The 23095-nt window shown below is 42.0% G+C and overlaps 1 protein-coding gene across 2 annotated transcripts in view; it reads right to left on the minus strand.

Moving 5' to 3' along the window:
* Positions 1 to 22484, minus strand: part of cry2 (cryptochrome circadian regulator 2) — a 25644-nt gene extending 3160 nt beyond the window's left edge. Inside the window, exons 1-12 of one of the 2 annotated variants that reach the window (XM_031297828.2) lie at positions 22165 to 22483; positions 17389 to 17497; positions 13127 to 13269; positions 10709 to 10893; positions 9178 to 9266; positions 8616 to 8756; positions 8301 to 8426; positions 6535 to 6720; positions 5117 to 5268; positions 4724 to 4926; positions 3586 to 3666; positions 2880 to 3454 (exon numbers count right to left, since the gene is read on the minus strand). In XM_031297828.2, coding sequence (XP_031153688.1) covers positions 2886 to 3454; positions 3586 to 3666; positions 4724 to 4926; positions 5117 to 5268; positions 6535 to 6720; positions 8301 to 8426; positions 8616 to 8756; positions 9178 to 9266; positions 10709 to 10893; positions 13127 to 13269; positions 17389 to 17497; positions 22165 to 22322 — 2142 coding nt within the window. In that variant the 5' untranslated portion in view covers positions 22323 to 22483 and the 3' untranslated portion in view covers positions 2880 to 2885. Of the gene's footprint in view, positions 1 to 2879; positions 3455 to 3585; positions 3667 to 4723; positions 4927 to 5116; positions 5269 to 6534; positions 6721 to 8300; positions 8427 to 8615; positions 8757 to 9177; positions 9267 to 10708; positions 10894 to 13126; positions 13270 to 17388; positions 17498 to 22164 lie in introns of both variants that reach the window. The other variant, XM_031297830.2, reaches the window with a different exon arrangement.
* Positions 22485 to 23095: the final 611 nt, after the last annotated feature.

Below are 23095 nucleotides of genomic sequence, written 5' to 3' on the forward strand. Positions count from 1 at the left end.
GGCCAGCTCCGCGGAGCCCCGAGCCCCAGTAGTCCAGTAACCGAGGAAACGGTGACTTTTACTGGGTATGGAGGTTGCCACTTTCTCGTCAGACTGTGTGGAGCTCCTAAAGTCCGACATGTCTTACCAAATTTGCAATTAGCCATACATTTTTGTAAAACGGCCCATATTTGAGCTTTATATAGCTGATTTCTCGCATAAAAAAAGTATCAGAAGTGAATTTAATAACGAAATAGCAGACAAACAATGTATAACTTTGCAATGTCTGAAATATGAAACCTGCTGTCTAGTCTCCAATGAATGTGATTCGCTCAAACCAATCAGCACGCAGCTCATCTAAATATTCATGAGCATACCATATTTGGAAGAAAAGCTCTTGTTCCAAATAGGACCATATTCACAGGGTAGTTAAGGGCCTAATAAAATAGCATTCGGGCAATTTTCAGCCCAACCAATGTTACATAGGAGACCTTAAGGAACAGTGTGAAATACCCTATATCAGGGGTCATCAACTACATTTTTCCAAGGGCCAGAATTTTTTTTAAGCAGACACTCTGGGGGCCGGACTTCCTAATACGCCTATTTTTGTTTGTGTTTTTTTTTTTACATGTATTAGTGTGAGCAAACTCCTAAAAAACATGGAAACTCCATACTGATAACTAGCTCTTTAAGTAGAAAAAGATCTCAGACTATGAGGCAGTTCACTGAGGAGTGATGGTTGTAGTATGCAGCGTCCTGATTGGTGGAAAATGCTTGCAGAAAGAAACGGCTGTTGTCAGGTAAGAATGTCACTGTCAACGAGGCTGAAGTGAAAAGTTGACGTGGAAAAGCCCAGCTTTAATGATGAATGGACAGATAAGCAGGCTATGCATTCGTCACATATGCCCATTTGCAATGAAACCGATTGCAAAATAATACAACCAGCATCATCATCAAGAATGAAGAGCGCAAACATAATGGTCGCGTCATTCACGCTTGTTTTGGTCTTAATACCTTAATGTCTTAATTTACCGCTCCAGCGGAGAGGATGGCTCGTTCAGCCAGCGTTAAATTTATAAGAATTTATCCAAATTTTAAGATTCCCAGCAAACTAAGATAAACAGTTAGACGACAGCTTTTGTTTTAGCTTGTTTGTAAAAATTCTCTATTTGCAGAGTAGAGCTGTGTTCGCGTAAAACAGCGCGGTGGACTGAGCAGACAGAGCAGATTGAAATATCGCTTTCTACATGTTTATGCCTGTCTATACAGGTGAGTGCATTGATAAGTATTGACTTTTTATTCACAAAGGTTTTATTGTAGCCTACTTACAGTAACGAGACTAGCGTGAGTTGATCTGCCCCAGCAGCCATTGGTTATCCTCTCTATATCGTTCCCAGTCAGGTACTGCGTGTTTTAACGCACACGCATCTCGGCTCAGCTGTGTGTGTGGAGCGCAGGCATCTACAGAATCCCGGCATGTGAATAGAGATGCAAATACAGGGGCTGGGTTTGTGCTCTACCTGTGTAATGTTACCTGCTGTAAATGCTTGAAATGCTAAATAACAACGCATTTTTTCCTCTTTACATTTTCTGAATCCGTGATTGTTCTGCGGGCCAGACTAAAAGCTTTGGCGGGCCGGATCTGGCCCGCGGGCCGCCAGTTGACGATCACTGCCCTATATAATCATTCTATCACCCCTTTAAGATGCTTAGGAGCTGAAGCCTTTTTATTTGCTAGAGTGATTAGTGACTTAGTGCCTGGTCAACAACAAATATTTACACCTCTAAAAAGGATGCTTATCTGTGTTGCCAGATCTTGTGATAGTTTGTTGCAGAGACCGAAACAGGTCTTGAACATTTTTTACTGATTTGTCCGACTGAAAAATGTTTTTTAGTGTGAAATGTGGATCCAGCATTGTACTCAGGTGACAATGGGGCACAAGAATCCGTCATAATCTGTTTTCATGTTCCCTTCTCCCATTGGAATCAATACACTCAGGACCTGCTGCTAGTCTCCTAAAGAGGCGCGGCAGTGGCGAAGCCCACATGACAAATACAAGGAATGACTCTGAGTTGCACCAACTCCCATCTTTATGCTAAACTAGGCTAACCATGTCCTGACTCCAGCGTTGTACTTAACACAGACATGAGTCCGAGCCTCAATCTGCTCATCCCACTTTTAAAAAGAGATCAAATAAGCTTATTTCCCAAAATGTGCTGCCTTTTGCTGACTGCTGAGGCTATGCAATTAAATTGCCAGTTATATCTAAACACCAAGGCGTTGTTGCCATATGTAAACAATCATGCCCTCTAGAAAACATTTTATAAATTACACTGATTCTCCTTTTCAGGGCTCCAGACATTTTGCAACCATTTTTTGAGACAGTGCCAGTATTTTTTACAACTACTCGCACATGTGCCACCTGCAAATTTGGCAAAAAAACAATTTTTAGTAAACTCTGGGTACTCAAACAATGTTCTCAACGCTGGACTTCAAGTGTAGAGCCCCTGGTGATACTTGGAGCAAAGTTTCATGTTGTGTCGAGCCTTCTTAGTGTTTTAAAAATAGCGTTTTTGATGCCATCATAAAAGTGCCCCTAGCACTCCCATTCAAAAGGCAATTTGACTGAAAAATGTAAATACGGTAAAACTTAAAAGTGGCGTTTCTGTCCTAATTATGCTTTTAAACGAAAGTTTGACTCGGGTACATTCACAAAAAGACCCTAGGTTGCATTTTGGCGAGAGTTACGCTTTAAGGTGTGCGCCCCTAAATGTTCTGCCTGTGCCACTAAAATTTTCAGGGAGGGCTACAGTGCTCCTAGTAACAAAAGTTACCCTGGAGCCCTGCTTTGACATGTTTTCCAGATACTAATGGTTCATAAAGATAATGTATATTGTACCTTGTATCACTGCTGATGACCTGCTGTCTCTTCCTCCATTCTCTCCTCATCCTGCTCAACATCCTGCTCCATCCTCTCCTCCAATCCGGCCTCCTCCCTCTCCTTCTCCTCCTCCTCAGCTCTCCTCTCTACCTCCCCGGCTGCTGGAGTGCAGCTTTGTCGCCCTCGCTGCCTCTGGATACACCGCACCTTGCTGACAAGGCCTTTTCTCTTCTGCCCAGAAAAGGAGTGCTGAGTCATGGTCATGGCTGGACTGAGGGATGGGGACATGGTGGGACATGAAGAAGAAGGGGAGGAAGGTTTGAACCTTGACAGACTGCTCTGGGTTGGTGTTGAGGCTGGGGAGGGAGGAGCTGCTGTAGACAGAGCTTGGCTGGCAGATGCAGATGTTATGGCTGCAGAGGGCTGTGTGTGTGAGACTGAGTAGGCGCAGGGTGTCTGGGAAGGGTGACTGTTTGTTGCCCCCTCCAGGTCTGGATATGGGGAATAGGTGGAGAATGCACAGACTGTGGATGAATCAGGAGCTGTAGAGCAGTCAGCTGCTTCACTGTCAGCGGGACCTTTGGGAGGAGAGTCTAGGAAAACATGAGATAATAATAAAACACATGTTTTGTACAGTTGTTGTACACCTGTGACACATGTACCCAAGTAATATTCATGAGAACATCTTCTATATCTTCCATCTTGTTTTTGTGTTTTCTCCTACCAGGGCCACTGCTGGTCCGGGACTCATCAGTCATTGGTGGCTCTGCCTCCTCTTGGATCGTTGGTACCGATGCTAGTAAACCTGGCGCACACACACACACTGAAATAATTCTCCTACCTGAAATAGCCTGAAAAGTAAAGCCAATGCGGAAGTGCCTTAAACCTGCATTATTTCCCAATTCCCAACAGGGGGCAACTTCACTGGCTCCAAAAAGAAGTTTCTATAGAAGACTATGGGGAAATGACCCTCAGTAAACATTTTCCTAAGGGACTGTTCGTTATTTATTTAAGGGGCCACCGGGGGAGTTTTGGGACCTTTAGGCTAAAAAGACTTGACCCTCCCCTCGCCAGTAATAATTTTTCTATGACCCTCCAAAATGATTTGAAAAAGAGGCATGACCCTCCCCTTATGTGCTAGTTTGCGTTTAGCAAAGCTGTACAGATGCCATTAGATTTTTTACAGCCATGACATACACGAGTTAACCTCTGCTTTCTCATCTTACACATCCCACTCCTCTGTTACGGTGTGGTGACCATTTCAGTAGATTTACTCACTAACATTGTTGTGGAAACACAATAAGCATGGAAACTAAATCGGTATCGTAAAAGAAAGTCTATTGATTTTCAACCAGCTCTGTGTACTGCCGTGCATGCAAATGAACAGCACCAGTACCCGGAGGTCAGCATTTACTTGCCGGCAAAACACCGCTCCATGACTTGCGTCAGAAGGGTTGAAAATTGGCGACTTTTCCCTCTTTAGCTTTTAGCTTAGCGCAGCACACAACACTGGCTTAGCCACATTATCCTTCCCAGCTCTGCCCTTTTGTCCAGATATGGTCACTTCTGGCTAAAAAAAAAAAACAAAAAAAAAACAAGAACCCCTTCCTCAATTGCACTTGGTTAATTTTGAGAAACTCAAACGTTTGAAGTACCTTATACCATCTCATGGCTCTTATTGTGGCATTGCCGACACTGCTGAAAATAATAATAATGAAATCGAATCGTGACCTTAAAATTGAAAGTCAAATCGAATTGTGGATTTTGAGAATCGTGACACCCCTAAAATATATATTATATATATATATATATATATACACACGTGTATGTATGTTACAGGTTAGTCTTGTTAGTTGACTTACTGAGTCCTCTGTAATGGGAGAGTTGCTGGTAAACTTGTTTCATTCTCTCAATGTTGAGCCTGCTGCCCTCTGCGTGGTTGATCATAGGTTTGGGGTAATCCACTCCCACCACACATTTGGCTGCCTTCTGGACCGACTCTGGGGCGTTCCATGGCTCATAAATGTACCGGTTTGGATAGTCCTTCAAGATGGGGATGTAACGCCTGCAGGAAATTTCAAAAGAAACGTTCAAAATCATTTGAACTTAAATCCTTTCTGCTGCTGACATTTAAATGCATAGTCAGTCAGATCGCAACTAACATTGAGGAACCATCCCCGAGTTTGCAGAGATATAATATGGAAAATGTTGTGCTATGGTAGGAGATACTGTATGAGCACCAATATAATGTCTACCTGATGTAGTCTCCTGATGGGTCAGTTCTCCTCCCAAAGCCAACAGGACAGTAGCAGTGGAAGAACTGCTGGAAGAAGGCACTGCACGACAACCACATCCAGCTTCCAGCATTTACACTCCAGTCTGCATCCAGCAGCAGCTCCTCAAACACCTGCAGGAACACACAGATACATTTTATATTTATACTATCAATCAGTTCTACAGTGAACATAGCACAAAAAGACAATGATGCTGCCAAACTAGACAGGCCGTGCGTTTACATGCTGTTTAAAAGCCCGATTATATATTTGCGTTCAGGCACTAGCCCGGTTTCTCAAACTCCATGCTTACTCTGGCTACAATTGGTTAACAGGCCTAGATAACTCTTTTAATAACCGGGGTTTTCGTGCATGTATACACCTTAACCGGGGTAAGCTTGGGTTACACGTCTGCACATGCTCCGTAGGTTATAACTGCCCCTCCACACTCTGCTGCAGTGGTTTTTTGACCCAGAAATAGAAGAGAGCATTTGGAAGCAACGGTGCCATACAAACAACAGCACCAAGACACAAGCTTTAAACCATTTAACCCACTGAGGACTACTATCAAGAAGAGCCATTTCTGGGACTGCAGACTGATCTCATGAAGTGGCGTATGTATGACACGCCAATTCATATGCCATGATTTGCGTGTTATAAAGAGGCATACTCGCTATTTGACGATACTCCATTGACTTACATTACCTTGCGATTGCATGTGAATTGACACCGTATGAAAGGCCGAAAATTCACATAAAGAGATTGGTTGGCGTGGCGTATGGGTAAAACACAGGACTTTCACCCAGGAGAGCGCGGATCGCGTCCTGCATGTGGCGTTTCCTTTGTGTTCCTCGAGTGATGTTTCCTTTCCACGTTTGTTCTTTTTCTAAACCCAACCCCGTTCTTCTTTTCCTAATCCAAAACGTGTTTTCTTTTCAACCCAACCCCCACACGCCACGTGGCTTTAGAAAGACGTTGCAGACTGCAGTCAGCTTTATACAACGTAGACATACACGCGGACAGCTGAAAATGCGTAGAGATAACACGCCTCTTGGCTTTAGGAAAGTGGCGTGTATGTTTACGCAAAGTCGTGATGTCACATTGGGGACTGGAAAGTCGTCCATGTTCTCCCCGCTTCCAAGTTGCTGTGATTTTGTCAACCGGAAGAAAAAGCCTTGTTCCGACCATGGTTTCGACCAGTTGTACGTTGGCAGAGCGCCACCTACTGTACCCGAAACAGAGTTACTCCAGTCACTCTTCCCATTCTTCCCCACTCGTGTATACGGGGAGAACTGGCATAACCTGGTTATTCACTTTTGAGTGCAAAAGCAAACTAGGTTTACATGTTCTCCACCTCTCAGATACGGTGGGCTCCTTAATTAAACACGTTTCTGGCTTACCTTCATGCCACTCTCCCAGCTGATCCACAGATCTCCCCTGGTGAGGAAACAGGCGACGGCATGCCGGGCAAGGTGGTGGATCCAGCCCTCCTGTCTCAGCTGGGTCATGATGGCGTCAATCCAGGGAAAACCAGTCCGACCCTCAGCCCACTTGGCTAGTGCCTCTGGGTTCTGGTCCCACGGGATCTGGAAACAAACATATGACACAAGAGAGAGATATTAGCTATATACTTTTCATTCTCTTTACAAGAGGAGACAAATCCTTTTCATCTCTGCTTTTTAACTTTGTACCAAACATGTATATGTTTAGGGGGCTACAAAATAGCTGGTTGGTACACTACACCGGTTTCTCTTTCTCTTCAAGATGTCAGGTTTGAAAAATGAGAATGAAATGAAATGAAAATGAGATGAGCCGTTTTAACAAGGTCTTCCTTAGCTTCCTAGAATTCCAAAAAGATAAATCCACAACCGAACAAGAAGGCTGTCGGTGCCGCTACGCGTGGGTTGCTTCTCCCAATGTCTTTTACATTTTCTATCATGAAATAGCCAGTAAAATAAAGGCTTTTTAAGTAATTTTGAAGAAGAGTGCCTTGAATTTTTTCTTTTTCTCTACATTCAATTGAATTCCCGACCCCAAAGAGCACCTTCAAGCACTTGATTGAACTTCCTGAGCACCCTGGACTTTTTTGTCTTTCCAGTATTTTTTTTCCAGTATGAAAAGGTAGTGTTTTACTATAAGCCCTGGCCATCTTGAATCTCAGAATGCAGTGGGGTGAATGCGTCAACCAATCAGAGGCTGTCTTCCTGACTATCTTCTTCTTCTTTGGTATTTAACGGCAGCCGACGCTGTTAATTTCTTGACTGTATTACTTTGCTGCTACTTACACTAAAAGTGGAACGAACAAGCCAAAATAATCATATAACAGCGTAAATGTAATGAATAAGATGGTAGTAGATTGTCATTTGCACATTTGGATAGTACTGTAGGAGGTGTAACAGTTGTTACATTTATGTGACATCCCTGCAGCATACATATATATTTTATCACTTCCCGTTTGGACTACTGCAATGGAGTCCTGTCTGGGGTCCCCCGCAAAAACCTGGACAGGCTCCAGTATGTCCAAAACTCTGCCACCAGGGTCCTCATCCACACCAAGACCTGGCAGCACATCACCTCAACCCTCATTCACCTTCACTGGCTCCCAATTAAGTCCTGCATAAATCCTCCTTCTCACCTACAAATCCCTCCATGCCCTGGCCCCACAGTACCTCTCCGACCTCCTCCATCCATACGCCCCACCCCGAAACCTGCGGTCCTCAGACGCTGGCCTGCTCTCCATTCCCTACACCAGACTCTGTACCTTCGGAGACAGAGCCTTTAGTGTTGCAGCCCCATCCCTCTGGAACACCCTCACTGCAGATATGAACGAAATGCTACATCCCTGGACATGTTTAGAAAAACTACTCACACGCCACCTGTTCACCACAGCCTACAACCTCCCTTAGCTAAACTTAGTCAGTCATTTCTGTAAAGTGTCCTTGGGTTTTATGAAAGGCGCTATATAAATAAAAATTATTATTATTATATCCCCAGGTTGTCCTGAAAACTATGATGTCCATAACTTGATTGTGCATTACAAGGTTGAGGTTCTAAAAGGATTATTACACAAGGAAACCAGGCGACCCAAAGATTGGAAAAAATGGCTTAGGCCCCAGAGGGTTAAGGTTGAACCTCTTCTTTTGAGTAAAGTGGTGCAAAGACCCACCTGAACACAGATGGGGTTTCCCTCCATGCGGTCAAAGTTTGGGTTGTTGGTGGCAGCTGTGTAAAAGAATTCCCTCCATAACAGCTGGCCGAACAGGGACAGAGGAGGACTGCAATGCTTACGGAGCTGACGGAGAGGGACAGAGAGAAAGAACAGAGAGGACAGAAGACAATTGTGGTTAAAAAGTGGTGATTCCACATTTGATGGAACAATGAACTATCATAATTGACAGAGAAAAGAGCAAACAGGCACCGGTGTGTGTTTGTGTAGCCTAAACGGATGTCACTCTGGTAGAGCGACAGGTGTCCACAATACCTTCATGTAGAGCTCTCTGAGGTTGTAGTACAAAACCCTACAGGACAGACAGCCAAAGCGCAGGTAGGGGCTGAGGCCAGTGGGACTGGCATACAGAGAGCACGTGTTGACACGAGGGTGCTCAAAGTTGGCCACCCACACCTATGCAGACAGACACAATCAATACAAGTGATCACCTAAGAAATTGTCATGTAAAAAAGAAAAGGAAAAAGAAATTCACTTATAACGTTGCAGTCTCAGTGTTAGTGCTGTGGAAATGTACATTATTCTTAATTTACCATATATTCTACTTGGGGGCAGGTATTTTCATCGATCAAGTTTTTTTTACCAAACATTAACAAATTGGCTTTATTTGTTCCTGCTGTGTTCTACTGTTTTTTTGAGATTTTGTCATTATTTTAAATACAGGTTTTTATCCAAGATTTTAACAGGATGTCATCCCATCCCTGAATGCCAACAAGTGTGCCAACAAAGTCAACCAGAAACAAAACCAACGAATAGGATCATAGGTGGCCACCACAACTTAGCAGTAAATAACAAAAACAAACTCATTATGGTTTACCTTTTTGTCCAGATGTTTGTTGAGTCTGTCCAAGGCCTCTGTCTCTCCTCCCCGCCACACAGCTGGAGGCAAACCTACTGTCCTGAAACCTGGACACATATTTACATGGAGACAAGATCAAAAATAAAGCAGCTATTGTCTAACTCAGGGGTCGTCAACGTCTTTTAGGCCAGCGACCCCTTAGCTGAAAGAGAGACGGACGCAGGGACCCCCTACTGCATATTAGGGCTGTGTATTGGCAAGAATCTGGCGATACAATACGTATCAAGATACATGGGTCACGATCCAATATATTGCAATATATTTCGATACTGTGCATAAGGCGATATATTGGGATTTTTTTTTAAGTATTATTTTAGAAAAACTAATATTTAAAAAAAGACATGATGTTCATAAAAGTCTAAGAAGTTTAGAAGTTTGCTGCGTCTCTATTTCAGCTAAGGCAGGGCTGTGTCAAACTCATTTTCACTAAAGGACCACATGGGAAAAAAGAGAATCACATCAAGGGTCAGACATTTAAGTTTATGCTTTTGTTTCATTGAAAAAGTAAAATATCTTTGACTTTATTACTGCATGTTGCTTTTTTCCCCTACATTTTAGTAGGTTTTTTTTCGTCATTTTTGTTGTTTCTACTGACTTAATGTGGCTTTCTCAGACGTTTCTTTTTTCCACATTTTAAAAATGTGTATATTTTTTCGACATTCTTTAGGCTTTTTGGTGCATTTTTGTCGACATAAAGCCCTACAAAAGTCTGCAAAAAAGTTCCTTAGCCATCATAGAATTTAGCAAATCAAGCAAAACAATTAAGTTTTACAGCCTGAATATGAAATCTCTCTGTTTCTGGGGGAATTTCTGCGTCTCGAAGTCAGCAAATCTGCCAAATTCGGCTTTGAATGTCACATAACTGTACTGTTTAAAAAAACATTTTCCCGTGCTGTTGGTTTGGCACACAAGTAGGCGGGCCAAAATCTATTGTGAATCTAAACTGCTATACGGGCCAGATCTAAATCTGCAAGGGGCCGGTTTCGTCCCGTGGGTCTCGAGTTTGACACGTGAGCTAAGGGGTCCTTGGCCTAAATAAAGTTGAAGATTCCTGATCTAACTAACCGAACCTTACCCAAGTGCAAACTGTTCAGAATCCGAATACAAAAAAACCCTTTATTGCCACAGTAAGTTAGACTTGGTGATTGGTGCATACATACCCAAACAAATGTTAATACAAAATAAACAATAAATACAAAATAGCTGGTTAGTATAAGAAAAAAAGGAGGTTGAATGGGTTGAGTGCAGGGTTGAGTGTTACTGCATGAAGGAAATATTACGATAAATTCCATTTAATGATGTGCTATTTAAATTTGACTATTAACAACTGTACGTCTGATAAGGTATGACTAACAGTAATTAATACATCTAAATCATCAAATCCTGTCTTCTAGTTGTCCCTCAGTATACCAAGAGAACAACAAAATGTAAAAGGTCCATTTTGCAGTGCTCATCAGTCTAGTAATGTAATAAAAATCATCCTGAATACCTAGTTCTTCCAGTGAAGGTATACTGTATAGCTGGTCATGGTTATCAGCTATTTCAGTGCGACAATTTTCCATCTGCTGCTGGGTGATGGGAAGCAGAGGTCTCCTGGGCAATTCCAGTCTGCTCACAATGGTCTGAAACCGCTTGAAGGTCAGAGGAGGACTGTTGTTGTTCGCCTCTATTATCCTGTGACCGATACAGAAAAGACACTGAAAAATACAGCAATATCCAGCGAATATACAAACATATACAACATTTTACTACAGTATATTAAAATGGTAAAAGCTGGAGTTACGCCTTAATATGACGGTTGTGGTGCAATTTTATTCAACACTGTACTTTATATACTATTTAAACGATTATCATTAGCTTTAAGCCAACAAGACTACGTCAAAATGGCACCTTGAATCTAAAATGCTCATTACACAGACTGCACATTACTCAAGTGATTGATGGACAAAACAACAGTGTGGTAAAGTCCTGAGCTTTGTGTAATGTGTTAACTAAAATGAAAAAGGGCTTCTCTTTTTATGAACATGAAAGTGCTCATTAGCCATGTTTCCATCCAATTGTCAAGCGAATTTTAAGCGAACTTTTAAAATGTCGCAGAGCGTAGTTTCTTCATAAGTTGACATTACGCATAGTTGTAGATTGCAAACCGGCTTGCTAAATCAAAGAGTTTAGAAGCTAAGAGGTAGCATTGTACAAGTTGGCCACCTGTGCAGAATACAGGGTTGTGGCAGAGACATTTGGTGTCAGCAAGACAACCGTAAGCACACCGCTGTGTCTACGTGGTGTGCAGGGCCATACGGTTCAAGCTGTTGAACCAATTCATCAATATACCCGACGTGGCTGAGGCACAGGCTAAAGCGCACCGCAACTCCACTACGCACCTTGTGCCACAAGTGTACACCGCACTGGATGGGACCCATTTCCCGATCCTTCCCCCATCCGATGGATACCTGGACTATAGTCATGTGAATTAAATGTTCGCTACGTCACAACTTATTCAGCAAAGCTGTTTCCATTTCCAATTTTGCGCATTAACTATTTTTTCGAAAAAGTTTGTATGCAGCTGTTGGCAGCGCTTTTTGCCCAAGGCAAATTTCTTTCGGGCCAATACGTTTATCTTATCTTACTCCTGCTCTTAACTCATTCTGCCATCTGCAGCCAGCACAAGGACAGGGGCGTGACATGCAGTAACATGAGATGACCACTGGAGGGCTCTCTAATGCATGTGATGCTTTCAGAAGGGATTAAGAAGGTTGAGATTTTGTTCAGCCTCTTCTTGGATGTTGTGGACTACTGGTGATTTTCTAAACGACTAAAAACTCTAAAACAAACAGCTGACACAGAGTACTTCCAACTGTTGTACTGAAACTTGAAACATGGCACTCCATCCTCTTGCTTACTAAGGGGCTGTTGTACAAGAGTGGACTGCTGATGTTGGGAAGGTTTTCTGTACAAGGGAGTGCAACTGAAATAAATGGAACCTGTTGCACTTTATTAAACCCGTCATTAAGCATTTGCCTCTGTGTCAAAGTAATAGATAAATAGTTCAAATAGATAGTTAAAAGTAGGGCTAGGTACCGAACTGAATACGTTTTAGGAACCGACTGAATTGCCTCTAAAGCATCGAGTATCGAAAAATACCTCGTCATTCAATACCCAATTTCTATGCCTCAGGAGTTAATCTCATCAGTGTCAGTGAGCCAATCAGCATGCGGCATGCTTCTACCAAGATCTAATAATGTCTGTGATTGGCTGTCTAATGTTACACATCGTAGACACACGCAGGAAAAACTCTACGTTACACAGAGACGGCTCACATAGTAGGAGCTGAAAAAAAATTAAAATAAAAAGATTTGTGCCATAACATGTACCGTTCAGGAACCGGTATCGAAGTCACAGTATTGGTATCAAATTTTTTTGAACGATACCCAGCCCTAGTTAAAAGTAATGGATAAATGGATGTCATATGTTAGGTAGGATAAATGTTTGAAATATCAATACATAAGTAATGGATACATGGCTGAAATGTAGATTCTCTGCCACTTTAAAGTGGTAGCAGCAGAAATGCAAACATACTAAAACTTAAGTTAACCTGACAATGATGCAGGGATATGACAAAAAAAGGTTAGGAACCACAGATTTACATCACAGCAATTACTTAGGAAACTGTGCTGCAGCATTTCAGAAATTTACATTTCCATGCATCCACTGTTTCCATTAATTCTGTATGGTGTGAACATTTATTAGCGCACTCTTTAATTTTGCTCAAATTGTGTAATTCATCATTATAAACCTCTAATCTCAGGGTTTTAAAGTGAGGTAAATGATCTCCTATGATCACAACTTTGTGTATATTCAGGTGTGGTTGACACATTGAACACATGAATAATGAGTGTGTGCTACGAACCTATCCAGGTTGTAGAGGGTGTGTGCGTTTCTGACAATGGTCTCCACTCCAAACTCTTGGGCCATCTTGATGATGGCCCCATCCCTCTCCTTCCCATAAGGCTCTGGGTCATATTCAAATGTCAATCTGGTCACTTTCCATTCCTGCAGCGAGACAGGGACAGGCAAAAATAATTGATCAGCAAGGCAGCGAGACAAGAGCAAAAAGGGTGCATAAACACAGATGCTTCACACTCGGGCTGGGTTTAAATAATACATTTTTGTTTGAGTGAATTGATTTTATTGATATATAAAATCCCAAAATGGATCTTTTAATATATGCCTTTTCACCGTGGATGTATAAGGGCATCACGTGACACATAGGGCTTTCAAGCCGGGGAGCACAGTTGGTGTCCGGAGTTGTTTTGGTGCCTAAACTTAACTGTTGCCGCATGACGGTCACCTTTAGTCGGCTAAACTCAACTATAACGGCTGCTGAAACAACCATAGCCTCACGGTGCCTTGTGCCCGGCTCACAGTCACCTTTTGATGGTTAAACTCAACTGCAACAGCCATTAAAATGACCACAACATCGGTGACTGTGACCCGTACCCGGCTCACAGTCACCTATTCTTAGCTAAATTTAACTGTAAAGAAGAAGACCTGTCAATTTGTCAAAAAAAATACCATGGTACAGTTGTATAGTTGTTTTACAAGAATGTTCTTCAACATGGTCATTCCACTCACTGGCTGTATAGTCTACAGTTGCACTATACTGTATTGACGGCTGCTGTAGTTTGTCAATGACTGCAATGTTAGTCCTGTCCTTTTTTCTTGATGTAAACAAACTCGTGCATTATAAAACGTATTTGAGGGTTGCTTCTTGCTTGTACAATTTACAGCATAAGTTCTCTGAGAATCTCTTTTATATCGCCGCAATGTTGGTATTGTAACTGAAATATCCCAACAAACCTAATTGATATCGAATCTAGTATGTGATCGAAACTGAAAATGACACCTTGTGGGGCGCCCAGATAGCTCAGTTGGTAGAGTGGGCGCCCATAGATAGAGGTTTACTCCTCGACGCAGCGGACCCGGGTTCGACTCCGACCTGCAGCCCTTTGTTGCATGTCATACCCCCCCCCTTTCATGTCTTAAACTGTCCTGTCGAAATAAAGGCCTAAAAATAGTGCCACTGCAAAATAGCCTCAAGAAGGAGCTTGTTTTGGTGGAACACATGTACGTTCAAAGGCTGTTTTAGTCGTGCGAGAGAAAACTCAGATTGGACAGATAGTCTAGCTAGCTGTCTGGATTTACCCTGCAGAGATCTGAGGAGCAGTTAACCATAGTCCTCATAAATCCACTGGATATTTAAATTACAACACAAAGAAAGCGGAAGGTAACGGACATCCAGCCAAAAAGAGTGACATCCTCTGGAATTTCTGGCGGCACCAGATCAATCCCAGAAGTGGAACGTCGTGGATTTAGACTACCAATACAGTATCCGACCAAATGTAAATGATTGTCACATTCTCCCCTTCTGTTGATGTGTTATGGCGTTGAATAATGGCCAGAAAAGTGTTTTTGCAGAACATTATGATGTCACATTGAAGTTGACCATTGGATATAGAATGTCATCCCTCATTGTATCCTATTGGACATTTTTGTGAAATGTTGTCATAATTAGCATAGGAATTCTTGAGTTATGGGCAAAAATGTGTTTTGTGTGGTCACAGTGACTTTGACCTTTGACTGCCAACATCTAATCACTTCATTCTTGAGGTGCAAGTGGACTTTGTGCCAAATCTGAAGAAATTCCCTCCAGGGGTTGAAGAGATATCACAATCACAAGAATGGGACTGACAGACAACCGGAAAAAATATTGCCTCTGGCCACGGCTACCGCCGGCACGAAGGCATAAAAACACAACAGGGTGTGTTTAGTACATTGAGACATCATTGTTACTGCAGGTGTTACAGGTAGAACAATTAACCCGATCAGCTGACAAAGGCGGAGCCTGACACAGCTTCACAAAAATACTGGCTTAGCTTGACACTGAAACACAATACATGAAAAGAACAATACATGTACATGCCTAGATAGGATGTTACATAATCATTGAATTCCAATCAAAATGTCCACCTACATTTTAACCTCTGAGGTCTAAATTGTGATTTATGGTTCTGCGGAGGCTCCACGCAGAGCTTTCGCCATAGCCTACGAAAGTGGCCTGAAGTTTATACTTGCTTGCGTTGGTGTGTGCGTCGATCTCTTTAAGAGAATAACAGGGCCGGCATGTGTGTGTGTGGGGAGTGTGTGGTTGAGCGAGTGAGAGAGTGACGGCGATTAGCTTCGGAGCGAGTAACACACGCACGCATGCACGCACGCACGATTTTTGATAAATAATCATCAGTAATGTGGGTATAATGACTAAGTGGGTAAAGTAAAATAATAGAACAGTTACAACAGGCTGGTAATGACATAATTTAATAGCCTATGTATTTAATAACAAATTACATAAATTTACTGTAATGCAGCCTTTAAAACCAGGAAAAGACAACACTTATGCCATATTATGATAACCAAAATCTAAGATGATATCTAGTTTCATATCACAATATCGATATAATATCGATATATTGCCCAGCTCTACTCCGACCTTTGCTAAATTTTCCATATTTGACCAGGGTTTAGCGAGTTAAATTTAAGACTTTGATGACATTTTTAATGTCACGTAGAATACCATTTAATACCTGTTTTGTGGTCATATCAGCCATAGTACAAAACTATAATGGAAAACCTTTAGTGACAATTTTTATTATGAGTAAGTATGAGTAGTATGAGCAAAAAAAAGAGGGGGAACAAGTTCCACTAAAAATGTCACTATAATTTCACAGCTGTTGTTCTGAGTGACACAGTCAGTAGTCAGTAGGGCTGGGACGGTTACCGCGGTCACGTGACGCCTACCGCGGGTCGGAGCTCGTCACCGTCATCACCGCAAAAGAAACATTGACCTGCACATGTGTGCATGTTGTGTCTAATGACATGGATTCATTGATTCTAATGACATGGATTGTGTCTGATGACATTGTGTCTTACATGGATTCAAGGTTTTCTAAACAGAACTTATCAAAAGATGGAGCAAATCTGACCTTTCACGGGTTGGGGAGCTCAATGTTCCATGACACATAATAACATTCCATTCGTGTTGACTATTAGGCCTATATGCGAGAGTACCTGTGTAATGTCTTGTATCGGAGAAATGTCTTTGCCTTTCCTACCGTGTATTACGGTAGGAAAGACAAAGACATTTCTCCGTTCTCAGCTGAGGTAAACACATTAACTAGCTTAACAAGCTGCAGTGTTTACCATTGAACATTAGCCTAGCAGCTAGCGGAGCTTCCTTCTGTTTATAGCTTTATCCCGATAAAACGGCGCGGTCGAATATCAGCCTGCATGCACGTTTCGTAGCCTAAAACAGAGCGGCTTATATTGGTAGAGAGAGCAACAAGTTAGCGAACTGCCGAGTCGCCCTCTCTGCTCTCTGTCTGCTCAGCTGCTAGACGGGCTGCACTCGGCATTGTCGGCAAACTATTTTATTTATATTTTACTTTATTGACAAAAGAGCTTTCTGAACTGTCTGTGGAATGGATCAACGGAGATGAGAGAAACCATTGTGGCCCTAAATGACAGCAAAACTCAGTGAAGACGCTCACATTGAGCTGAAATGGAAACACTGCTGCAATCTTTTTATACAGTCTATGGCTGCAACATAAGGTTTAAGCCGATGTTTTTTCGGGGGTAACACCCTATTGACAATAGATAAAGCCACCGTGTCTTGAGACGCTCTAGCTTGTTGTTTTATTGTTCACTTTTAACTCACTTTACATCAACTTTGCTATCTCTTTTTTCCTCTCTTTTCCTCACAGCTGCACTCATACGCTACTCTCCGTTACCGCTCGCTCTCCTTGCACGACCACATGGGCACTGACGTCACTCACTTAAGGCACCCTGCCATTCTCGCTCTAACTTACGCTACTCTCGTAAGGGGGTTGCAGTGTACCGCGGAAATTTCTTGCTTTTCAACCGTGGTAACAAAAAATCCATACCATCCCAGCCCTAGTAGTCAGCAGATACAGTTTGACAATAGATTATAATTTTTGTTTCAAAAAGTTCTGCCTGTATTGCGTGGTTCTTTTGGTCATGACCCTTCAGTGTGTGCGTGGTGTAAGTTTTGGTCCCTGACAGACACAGAGCAGACAGGTGGTGGGCAGGAATACAAACCTTAAAAAGCCTTGGTAAAACATCAGTAGGCTGCCCTCTGACTACAAACAATCTGGAATTGAGCTTCTTCAGACTGCTGTCCAGGTCCTCCAGAGCCTCCAGCAGAAACCTGCACACAGACACACATAAGGGAAATTAGTGAGAAATATTACCAAACTACAAGGCAGCAGGTTGTATAGCTGGGATGGCACAGTGATAAGATGCACACCATTTCAGTCCTGTAATTTATTTTCAAACAACCACACAGAACAAGAACCGGAAGAGAGGCCTTTTTTCCGATCAAGCTCTGAGTTAATAGAATAGAATGCCTTTTATTGTCATTGTATCATTAAAACGTATAACAAAATTCAGAGTGCTACTCCTGTAAGGTGCTATATCTCTAATAAATCGGGATATATCTGTGTGTGTACCTGGGATTCCTGGGTACCCAATGAACTTAGGGTTTGGAATTTGGAGCAGTTTGGACAGAACGGGTTATTGGATATTAATAAACTGTGAATTAAACTAAACGTCCGCACAATAAAGGTTAAAGAAAAACGCTGTAAATTCCCCAATTCTAAGCACACAGCAGAAGAAAACGTATGGTGGCCGACAGGGGGTAAATGCACTGCAACTTAATGAAACACACACAAATAGACAAAACACAAGCAAATTATGAAAACATCTTCATAAATCTGACAACACATGCGCAGCATTTAGCAAACGCGCTGCAAATACACACAACACAACCAAATACACAAATGCACTGCAAATACAGAAACGATGCACACAAAAAAAAAGCACACAAACCCCATAAACAAATGCAACAAAAAAAAAACGCTGCATATTACACAACGGAAGTTCTCCAGGCCTCTAGGGGGAGCGCTAATTGGAACAGCTTGATTTTCGACCCCACGGGGAGAGAGCGCTCTGCCTTTTTATTACCACAAGTTTACAGACACGCCTCTGCTGAGTATCACCTGTGACCTGAGCCAATAAACTAGAGACACACCCACCAAACGAGAGAAAACATATCTCAGTAGATCACAAACTTCCTGAGAGACTGGAGGCAGCAGGTTAGGCTGGGGAAAATCTCATCCAGAACCTATACCATCAGTACTGGTGCCCCCCAGGTATGTGTTCTCTCCCCACTGCTCTTCTCCCTCTATACCAAAGACTGTACCTCAGGGCCCCTGCCTCAGGAGACCCTGTCTGTTAAGGCCTGGACACACAGAGGCTGTCGGACAGTCTGGCGAGGTCAGTGACTCGAGTCTGTTCGGTGTGTTCTGTGCCGCCGTCCGTCCAAGGGGCTGTTGTCCTTCATTTTGGCCGATTTGACATGTATAATCGGTGGGACGGGCACTGCCGGCAGTCAAACAAAAATGACCCATCTGATTGGTAGAGTGCTAACCCGGAAACGGGGAGCAGAATGACTAGAGTCTCTCAAAATCTGACGAAAATCTTTTAAACTGACCTTTGTTGATCTGAAATGAAGACAGATTCAGCAACTGCATGGCCTGTTCCTCACTTAAAATGTTTTCAGAAACACGTTTCGGTGAACTATTTTAGTACAATATGAGATCGTATTCTGAACATAGACTGTATATAAGAATGGACCAACAGATCCCGTTGCTCTGGGCGGAGACCAGTGAAGGCCAATAGAAGCACTTTTCCGGTGATGGCTAGCATTACTGCGCAGCCTCCAACTGAGAGAGACGACGTAAATGTGCCGTGAGCAACGTGTCTGAAAGATGTAAGTCTTCTGGTAGCTGTGCCAAGAGAAATCTCAATCATTCCCAATCTTGCAGAGACGGAGAGCATAGGTATATGTAAGGAGATAACATGGACACAGGCTAATTATTGCTAACTAAAATGCTAGTTAACATTAGTAATTACACTTAAACAACTAATGTGAGACAAAACTGCCTGCGCACTTCTCCTGTACTATACGGTAATTCCTCTACTATGAGACAGTAAGTCGCGTGGTTATGACACAATCGTTAGCCTATTTTTATAAAAACGTCTGCTACGGAGCCATAACGTGAGGTACAAGGTAATGGAGCCTTTTATACATTGTTGTGTTTCTTTAGAAATAAACAATGGACAAATAGAGTCTTTAAATGCTTCAGATGTAAAGTTATTCGCTGTCAAAGTGGCGCCAAAATGAATGGCAGTCAATGGAATGCTAACGGGAGGTGATGGCTTTGTAGCATTAAAATGGCGCCATAGGAGGTTCGCGGTCCGAGAAGAGGCTTACTCCCTTGATTCTGAACAAGCCCATGACAGTCTGTCTTTGAATTTCCGGAGAAACCAGACCCACGTGACGCATGTCCAATCAGCTGCCGGTTTTCATTTTTGGGCGACAATACAGATTAGCGCTGCCTGCTGTTATGGAGACGTATTATGTATCGTCGCTTTGGTGTGTTCCGAGGCACTTTTTTGACCAACTCGGGGAGACTGATCAGTCCAACTGCCTTTTCTGCTGAGGGTCTCGGCTCTGTGTGTCCGGGCCTTTAAACTCCTGAAATTTGCACATGTCATTGGCCTGTCTTTAAGGGTTTCCCTAAAAAAATAAAAAATAAAAAATAAAAAAAATCAATAGAGCTTGACAGTGACCACCCACTTTTTTAACAGCTCTGGTTCCAGAAGTGTTTTTTTAAGTTTGACTTATGCTTCTGCGTTAAATCTGCCGTGGCTACGTACGTAGGTACGTGGAGGATCGGTTTCAGTCATTTCGTTTGACGCGACCCGATTATTAAATCGAGTAACTGTTTATTTATTATACTGCACTGTAACTTTGATTCTTGTACCGTGGTAAAGTTGGTTTTATATTGGACATTGGATATTCCACATTCGAAAAATCTATTATGTGGCTTGCCATTTTGACCTATTCATGTCAAAATACTTCTGATGAACTCAGCTAACCCCCCTACACATAACACAAAGCTTCTTTTTTTCAAAATAAACATCCCTTGATTTTTAAAATATTTTTCAATATTAAAAATTGCTGTAAATCTATTATGCGGCCTGACTTTTTGACCTATTCATGTCAAACCACTGTTGGTGAACTCAGCTAACTCCCCTACACATTGCACAAAGCTTCTTTTCTCAAAAAACCATCCTTTGATTTTTTAATTTTTTTTTATTATTTTTATTATTTTATTTTATCTTTGTAGACCCAATTTGACTCATGCAGAAGATGGTTCCAAGATTTTTGCACTCCAGCAACCGGAATGGTGCATGTTCCAGAAGAATTGTTTCAATGTACACTGTGTGAAAAACAATAAATAACTATAACTGCAAGCAGTTATGACCGGGTCGTGAGTAGCCCCCGACGACCCGGGGAGCGTGCGAAAGTGGGACCCAAAGCGTAACGGTGAGGAGGCAAACGTCAGTAAATATCGACATGTGTGAGCAAGGTCTGTGGTACGTTGCCGTTGCAAATGTCCCATTAACATTGATTGAGTAGAAGGGCCGAAACTTTTCTATGTTGGCTACAGCGCCCCTTAATGGCCGAGTCTTCTTAAAATGTGTGGGGGACCCCCAGAGGGTCATGGCAAACTAGGATCTAAAGTTTCGTGTTGGTAGCATTTATTTTGGTTGAGATATGTCAAAGTTGGTGTTATTATAGTTACCTACACAAATTTGTTTGTGCGTAATTTGCGCAATTTTTGTCTAATAAAAATTCTATAAAATTAAAGGATGGGTTTTTTGAGAAAAGAAGCTTTGTGCAATGTGTAGGGGGGTTAGCTGAGTTCACCAACAGTGGTTTGACATGAATAGGTCAAAAGGTCAGGCCGCATAATAGATTTATAGCATTTTTTTTACAATAAAAAATATTAAAAAAATTAAAGGATGGATTTTTTGAGAAAGGAAGCTTTGTGCAATGTGTAGGGGGGTTAGCTGAGTTCACCAAAAGTGGTTTGACATCAATAGGTCAAAAGGTCAGGCAGCATAATAGATTTATAGCAATTTTTTTACATTAAAAAAAATATTTAAAAAATCAAAGAATGTGTGTCGAATGTGTCGAATATCCAATGTCCAATATAAAACCAACTTTACCACGGTGATTCTTGTAGCTATCTTTTAGCCTATGTAACGCACATATACACTCACGAGTGTGGGTTGGAGAACGGGTTGGAGTGTAGGCTACTTGTCTTGTTGTTGAAATGTGATATATAAATAAAATTTTACACCATTACACTTACATTTATGTTTGTGATAAAGGAGTTTTTGATAGTATGTTACCAAAAACTGTCCGAATGTGGACATAATCATAATTCAAAATCAAGGACTTGCTTGAAAATATTATTCAGCCGTGAATTGGGCGACCTTCTTTCAGTTCAGTTCAGTTTCCTCCAAACTTCAGTGGGATCAGTTGGGCGATAGTCAAAATAGTGGTGCTGTTTTTTTTGTTTTAGATTTGTTTTTTTGTTTAACCGTTTCATGGTAGTTCTCGTTTATACCGAACATACCAGCGGACAGTACTGATTCGATAACGAAGTGGTCTTCTTCTAGGTGGGGAATAGTTTGCCGATGTACAAGGCTAACATTAAACTTGTTCGATTCTTCTATGGTGCTTGGCATGGAATTATCTCCATTTTAAGATAGCGTTAACGTTAGCTAACTGAAGTGTAGTGGAGGCCAGAGCCTAAACTCCAAGCGTTGCACATGTTATAAGGCAATGAATCACACAAATGGCGACCTGATAAATTGTGTTCACATAATGCGTTACTGACAACCAGCGTTTAGTTTAATAGAATGTAAACGTGACACAGATAAAGTTAAATGGCAAACCTCCATCGGTTGATTCCCACGTTGGCTGCGCCAGCGAACCACGGGTCTAGGATATAAACACAGCGCACGGTGTCCGCTCCATTGAGGGCCTCCTGCAGCACCGGATTATCGTGCAACCGCAGACCTTTGCGAAACCAGTGCACTGAATTTACCACCATGATTACTTCTTATTCCATTGTTAAAGAATAATCCAGAGAGATCGGTCGAAATGAAGCCAAAATCTACTAGGGAAGGCTAAAACAGTGCCCGTTTTGTAGGCTCCCAGTAAACTTCACTTGCTGTGAGCTGTCATCGAAAATCAACACTGGGTGGGGGGCGTGGGTAGTACAGTAAACTGTGATGTTGTTATCCCCGTATCTGCTCGCTGATTGGGTACATGGTAAAACGTCAGCACAAATGACAAAACTGGAGAACTTTGATTGGTTGTTTGGCAAATGGCAGAGCGGGTTGAGGAGCTGTGTCACGTTTGGGAGCAGTGTCATGCCCGTCATGCCCATAGACTAAATATTAATGCAGCATCTGTCAAGCTAGAAAGTGATCATTTCAGTTTTCACATGGTGCATATGTTAAACAAATCAGTCTGCAGATTTTAGATTCAGATTCAGATGATTTACAGGGGGATAGCATCAGGCGCAGATAGGCTACTGTTTTTTCCTAAAATGAAATGGACTAGGCCTAGCTATAACAATCCAAATGGAATATAACCCATTTTAAAAGACTAAATAGTTAAACTTTTGTCTCCTCATCTACTTTCAAAAAAGTAAAACAATGGATACTATTACATATGCCCACTGTAAATAACACTGCAACATTGTTTGGAACAATAGTTTTTTATTTTGTGACAGGTGAGAGTCTCATCTACCTAGTTTACAGAGAATTATAATCTCAGTTTCTCTCTACATATAATAAATGACTAAACTCTAGTTCAGTG

Source organism: Sander lucioperca, chromosome 7 (assembly GCF_008315115.2).
Source record: "Sander lucioperca isolate FBNREF2018 chromosome 7, SLUC_FBN_1.2, whole genome shotgun sequence".
Taxonomy (NCBI): Eukaryota; Metazoa; Chordata; class Actinopteri; order Perciformes; family Percidae; genus Sander; species Sander lucioperca.